Raw genomic sequence first — 6,895 nt, 5'->3', positions numbered from 1 at the left:
GGTATTTACAGTTTCTCACGTGTACAAACAATTCTAGGTGTCCCGAAAAAGAGTGGAATCTTGCCATTTGCAATGATGGGGGGGGGGGGGGCTGGAGGGTAGTATGCTAGGTGAAATACGTCAGAGGTAGACCAAAGGTCGTAGGAGATTACTCACACGTGGAATTTAGTTAAGAAAGCATAAAGATAGGAGGGGGGGGAGGGAAAGGGGAGGGAGCTGGGGGATGGGCATTGAGGCGAGCACTTGGGATGAGCCCTGCGTATTAACCATATATATTTATTTTTAGAGAGAGCAGCAGGCGGGGTGAGAGGAGAGGGAGAGAGAAAATACCAAGCAGGCTCCGCGCCCAGCACCAAGTCCCATGTGGGGCTTGATCCCACTACCCTGAGATTATGACCTGAGTGGAAGTCAAGAGCTGCCACCCAACTGATGGAGCTACCCATTTGCCCCTGTGCCGGGTGTTATATGTAAGTGATGAATCATTAAATTCTGCTCCTGAAACCGGTATTACCCTGTATGTTAACTAATTAGAACTTCAATAAAAAACTTTTAAAAAGGGTCACATGGGTGGCTCAGTGGTTGAGCATCTGCCTTTGGCCCAGGGCCTGATCCCTGCATGGAGCCTGCTTCTCCCTCTGCCTGTGTCTCTGCCTCTCTCTCTGTGTGTCTCATGAATAAATAAAGAAAGAAAACCTTAAAAAAAAACTAAAAAAAAAATCATACTCATTAAAAAAAAACACTACTAGATGATTATTCTCCTACATAAATCTGTACATATTCCTGATTATTTCCATACAATAAGTTCATGGAGATATAATTACTAGATCAAAGGGAATGCACACTTTTAAAAGATTATAGATGATGTTACCAGACTCCACCCTTGAAATGTATTTATTACTTTTCCACCTGCTAATCTTCAACATTGTCAGGCTTGAGGATCTTTATCACCTTTTGAACATTATTATCATCTTCGTCATCTTGTTTTAATTTGCGTTTTGTTGGGGTGGGGAGATGGGGTACCTGGGTGATGGACATTAGGAGGGCACTTGATGTAAATGAGCACTGGGTGTTATGAGACTGGTGAGTCACTGACCTCTACTTCTAAAACTAGTAATACATTATATGTTAATTCATTCAATTCAAAAATTAAAAATTATAATTGTTGTGCCCAAGATTGCGAATCCGAGAAACCATCAAGGAGCCGACACTGATGCAAGCGCATGAGGGTTTATTAGCAAGCTCGAGCTTGGGTCCAAGTATACCCGACACAGCGGAGCAGGGACTTGGACCCCGAAGTGGGTTACAGCTGGGTTTTTTATAGGCTGGTCTAGGGGATTTTCAGAAGGGGTGGAGGAATTTCTCAAGTTCTGTTTACATTCTGATATGGGGCTTTAAGGGCATTGAGCTCTGTTCTCATTTTAATATGGGACTTCCTACCTCGGGTGTGGGCTCTGTTGTCTTTCTGATATGGGATTCTCTGCCTAGGGAAATTCTGAGCTCTGTTGTCTTTCTGATATGGGCTTCATTCTGTAGTTTTTTCTATAAAGTTCAGCTCTTATTCACAGGGGCCTAAGATGGCTGTACTTGTGCTAATGCTAAACTTGAGGTGGAATGGCCTTGATTTTTCTCGGCCTCCACATAATTTGCATTTTGTTGACTAAGTATAAAACTGAACATTATTCATATATTTATTAGCTCTATTTTTGTGCATTGCCAGTAAATTACTTGTTTATTTTAAATTTGGGATGTTTATGTTTTAAAAATTACAAGTGTTCTGGGAATCCCTGGGTGGCTCAGCAGTTTGGTGCCTGCCTTTGGCCCAGGGTGTGATCCTGGAGTCCTGGGATCAAGTCCCACGTCGGGCTCCCTGCATGGAGCCTGCTTCTCTCTCTGCCTGTGTCTCTGCCTCTCTGTGTGTCTCTCATGAAGAAATAAATAAAATCTTTAAAAAAAAATTACAAGTGTTTTGATACTAATTTGGTGTGAAATATAATTACAAATATTATTACCATTTTTAATTCATGTTTTAATATGGCCTGTGCTGTTAATTTGCTGAAGGAAAAAAAGAAAACTCTCACAGAAAGAAAGAACATGTGATGCCAGATGACTAACATAGCAAAGAATACAATTCATCTCTAAGTTGTTTGTTAAAAGTTTGCTTATTTATTTATTTATTTATTTAAAATATTTTATTTATTTATTCATGAGAGACAGAGGGAGAGAGAGACAGAGGCAGAGGGAGAAGCAGACCCCATGCAGGGAGCCTGATGCAGGACTCCAGAATCATGCCCTGAGCAGAAAGCAGATGCTCGACCACTGAGCCACCCAGGTGCCTCAACTGTAAACTTATTTTGTCAAATTAAAACAGTTGTAATTTTAATTGGAATTGCATTAATTTTATAGATGAACTTAGGGAAGATGGGCATATTTATAAAAATAATCTGTATTTTTTACTTTGTGCTACTTGTGTTATTTAATCTACACGACTCTATTATCATCATCCTCATTGTACAGATGAAGAAACTCATGCATAAAAGAGATTAAAGAACTTGTTGAAGGTCAGGAAACAGGTCCTATGCTCTGTACATCTGTCATATTGCCTCTTCACAATATGGATCTGCTGATCTATAATGACATGCCATTCAGCTTGTCTGCATTACTCCCCCACGTCCCAATCTGCATCTTTATCTTCTGTCAATGAGTAGATACCTACTTAATCCTCCCTTCCTCTGCCATAGCTGATCAGACCAGGGAGTAGGTAGAAAAGCTGGTCCAATCAGATGGTTTCTCCCAGAAATTTGCAATTAGTCTTACCTGGTCTCTTGACCTAGAAAGTGGTAACGCAAGAGTAAAGCAGGGAGAGAGGTTTGACCCACACAGAGGTAGCGCAGAGAAAGCAGGCCTGTAGAGAGGCAGTCAGGCCCTAAGAATCCCATAAGAGAGTGGCAGGGTAGCTGCATGGGATTCTGGGGCTTTCCATGGCCTGTTTTGCCCCTACTAAGACCCTATTGCCCTTTCTGCTCTTGGGGATCTACATAAGGTACCTCTCTTCCCTCAAATAAACTACTTTTTCTTTAAGCTCACCTGAATGACTTCTCTTCCTTTTGAAACCAATTATTCATCTAAAAAAGTGGCCCCGGGCAACCCTGGTGGCTCAGCAGTTTAGCTGCCTTTGGCCCAGGGCCTGATCCTGGAGACTGGGAATTGAATCCCACTTCGGGCTCCCTGTGTGGAGCCTGCTTCTCCCTCTGCCTGTGTCTCTGCCTCTTTCTCTGTGTCTCTCTCTGTCTCTGTCTCTGCCTCTGTCTCTCTCTCTCTCTCTTTCTCGTCCCTCATAAATAAATAATAAAAAATCTTTTAAAAAATAATAAAATAAAAAGGTGGCCCTTTGATTTACAACCCCCCCTTTTTTTTTGGTTTCCTAATAGATTTTCTGTTTTTTTTTTTTTTAAAGATTTATTTATTTATTTATGAAAGACACAGAGACAAACAGAGAGGCAGAGACACAGGCAGAAGGAGAAGCAGGCTCCACACAGGGAGCCTGACGTGGGACTCGATCCCGGGTCTCCAGGATCATGCCCTGGGCTGAAGGCAGACTCTAAACCGCTGAGCCACCCAGGGATCCCCCTAGCATTTTCTTTACATATATCCTGCACATCTCTTGTTCAATTCATTTCTAAATGTATTTTAATTCTTTTTTTGCTCTTTATAATGGTGATATGTTTATTGGTTTTCCCTTTACATCTTAATCTATAAACATTCTACTTTCATCAATTCAGACTGCTGAATGTCAGTGGTTTGTAAATGTGAATTAGTCTTTCAAATGCATTTTGAAATAGTTTCCTACTAGATATATTTTTCAGTTCTATACTTTCAATTGTTCTGCCGATGATTCATGTGAAGATGATGGTGATTCATCTGATGGAAATGAGCCACAAGGATCCCAAGAAGTATAGAATTTCCTGTAACCTGACTTAAAAAAGAAAGTCTCATATGAATAGAAACTTAGTTTTCAACAACATTTAGCTGATATTAAAACAGATAAAATGAGGAAAGCTATTTTCAATAAGGCCAGTTTTTCAGATACAAAATAATAAAACAATAGAAGGCATTATTTGGGTAAATATTTTGAATACAATAGACCGAAAAAAGATTAATAAGAGAAGTTGATATCTCAGACTTAATATAGGCACATTCTCTTTTATCTAAAACCTTTGGGCCAGATGTGTTTCAGAACTCAGAATTGTTGAGATTTTTAGACAGGAATATAATGCATATACCATATTTTTTGTAATATCTCTGGAGTGTAGAGCAGCATTTTATGATCAAACATGTTGTTGTTCATGCCAACAAGAATGCATTAGTATTAACTCAAAATAGGATAAAATAAAGGCTATATAACCTATATTATATCCGTATATATGTTCAGGTCAGATTTGCTGCCAAATGAGTTTGCCTTAACCTTATGAGTAACTTTGGGTTTCTAAAGCTTTTCTGGGGTTACCTGGGTGGCTCAGTTGATTAAGCATCTGCCTTCATTTCAAGTCATGATACCAGGATCCTGGGATCAAGTTCTGCATTGGGCTCCCTGCTCAGTGGAGAGCTGCTTCTCCCTCCTCATTCTCTCTCTCTCTCTCAAATAAATAAATAAAATCTTTTTAAAAAATAAAGCTTTCCTGGATTTTGGAATTTAGGTAATGGTTTATAGACATATGCAAGCAAATACATTCAGAATTAAACATCTGGCCAGCTCTAGGGGTCAGTGAACGAGTTCTTTGAAGTCCTGGCTGTGTTAGATAGTCCTGTGGTTTGGGATGTTTAGTTTGAAGGCAGAGGAGTACACTTTTAGAAAAACAAAGTACAGACTTTGAAATAATTATTGAAAAAGGAATGGGTAAAGTATCTTAACTTGCATTCTTTTTTTTTTTTTTAAGATTTTGCTTTTTTAAGAGAGAAAGGGAGAGCAAGCAGGGAAGGGGGCAGAGGGAAAGAGAGAGAATCTCAAGCAGACTGTGTTGAGTGCAGAGCTTGGAACTGTAGCGGAACTCAATCCCATAACCCTGAGATCATATCCTAAGCTGAAACCAAGAGTCAGACTCAACCAACTGAGCCACCCAGGCACACCATTAACTCGCATTCTTGAGTTTTGTCATCAGTCATTATTTCAGTATGTGGTGTTTTAGTTGAAAAGATTTGCAATAAGCGATAACAGTTCCTTAAAATCTTACCTTAAAAAGTTGCTGTATTTTTCCTTCAACCTATCAATGAAGGTATCCTTGAGGTTTTTATTTCTAGTACATAGACTCCCTTCCTTCCAAATATCCTCTGACTGTGAAGATCTTATTTCAGTTGTCTTTTAAAGTACCCAAATTAAGGAACCAAATCAGTTACTGTATATGTTGAGTGCCTACTCTGTGTTGAACCATGCTAGGTGCTGAGGACACAGTCTGGTGGTAGAGAAGCACACATAAATAGGATATTACAATATCATGAGACAAGTGTTGTGATAAGAGAAAGTACAGTGTGCCACGAAACACCATGTTCTGGGGTGAGGGAAGGAAGGACTGAGGTAAGAAATTAGGCAGGTGAATTGGAGAGGGAAATAAATGTTCTACCAGTGATTTTTTTTTTTAAGATTTTGTTTCTTTATTCATGAGAGACACAGAAAGAGAAAGGCAGAGACACAGGCAGAGGGAGAAGTAGGCTCCATGCAGGGAGCCCAATATGGGACTCAATCCCCAATCCGGGGACTCCAGGACCACGCCCTGGGCCAAAGGCAGGCGCTAAACCACTGAGCTACCCAGGGGTCCCTTAACAGTGATTTTCAAGGTATGGTTGGTTCATGGACCAGTAACAACATCATCTGGGACCTTTCAGAAATGCAGATTCACAGACCATATCACAGATCCACTGAATCAAAAATTCTGAATCAAAACATCTGTGTTTTAATAAGGTTGACCATCCAGAGCGCCTGAGCGGCTCAGTCAGTTAAGTCTCTGACTCTTGGTTTCAGCCCAGGTCATGATCTCAGGGTCCTGAGATCAAGCCCCACATTGGGCTCAAGTCTGCTTGAGATTGTGTCCCTCCCCCTGCTCACATACATACTTTCTCTCAAATAAATAGGCAAAATCTTAAAAAAAAAAAAAAAAAAAGCCTGACCGTTCAAATGATTCTCATGCACCCTAAAGTTTGAAAACCACTGTTCAAAACAGCAAATGTGATAAAACCAGAGTATGCAGGCAAACTTACCATAAATGGGATCTGTATGGGATTGGGGTAGCAGAGAGTAGGGGGGGGGTCATGGAAATGCCAGATGAGGTTGGAAAGGTAAGCATGCTTTATTTGGGGTCTTATAGGCCATGTTAAAGACTTTGAACTTTATTTATTCAACAAATATTTATTGTATGTCTACATTATGAGTATGATGTACAAAATGGATTCCCTGCTCTCAAGGAACTTAGCCAGATAAGCAAATAAATGTATATGTCAGGTGGTAAAAAAAAATGCTATGACACAACAACTTGGATGAATCTCCAGGGACTTATGCTGACTAGAAAAAGGCAATCCCAAAAGGTTAATACTGTATAATTCCATTTATATAACATTCTTGAAATAACAAAACTATAGAAATGGAGAAGAGATTAGTGGTTGCCAGGGGTGACAGAGGGGGTGGAGGTTGGAGGGAAGTGGGTGTGTCTATAAAAGAGCAACACGAAGCCCTGTGGTGATGGAACTCTGGAAATGTTCTGGATCTTAACTGTATCAATGTCAGTATCCTAGTTGTGATATTGTACTATAGTTTTATAAAATGTGACCATTAGAGGAAACTGAGTAAAGGGCACACAGAATCTATCTATATTATTTCTTACAACTGCATATGAATCTGGGGATCCCT

At 40.0% G+C, this 6,895-nt stretch overlaps 1 protein-coding gene across 4 annotated transcripts in view; it reads left to right on the top strand.

Annotated features, from left to right (window-relative positions):
* LOC144324238 (uncharacterized) overlaps positions 1 to 6,895 on the top strand; it is a 52,803-nt gene that overhangs the window by 723 nt on the left and 45,185 nt on the right. For 2 of the 4 annotated variants that reach the window (XM_077915576.1, XM_077915575.1), the window contains exon 2: positions 289 to 467. The exons of the other annotated variants lie outside the window; for them this stretch is intronic. In XM_077915576.1, coding sequence (XP_077771702.1) covers positions 430 to 467 — 38 coding nt within the window. In that variant the 5' untranslated portion in view covers positions 289 to 429. The remainder of the gene's footprint in view (positions 1 to 288; positions 468 to 6,895) is intronic. 4 annotated transcript variants of the gene reach the window in all.

The sequence above is a fragment of the Canis aureus genome, chromosome 11, assembly GCF_053574225.1.
Source record: "Canis aureus isolate CA01 chromosome 11, VMU_Caureus_v.1.0, whole genome shotgun sequence".
NCBI classification, from domain to species: Eukaryota; Metazoa; Chordata; class Mammalia; order Carnivora; family Canidae; genus Canis; species Canis aureus.
Note: the sequence above shows the minus strand (reverse complement) of the source record. Positions and strands in the feature narration are given on the sequence as shown.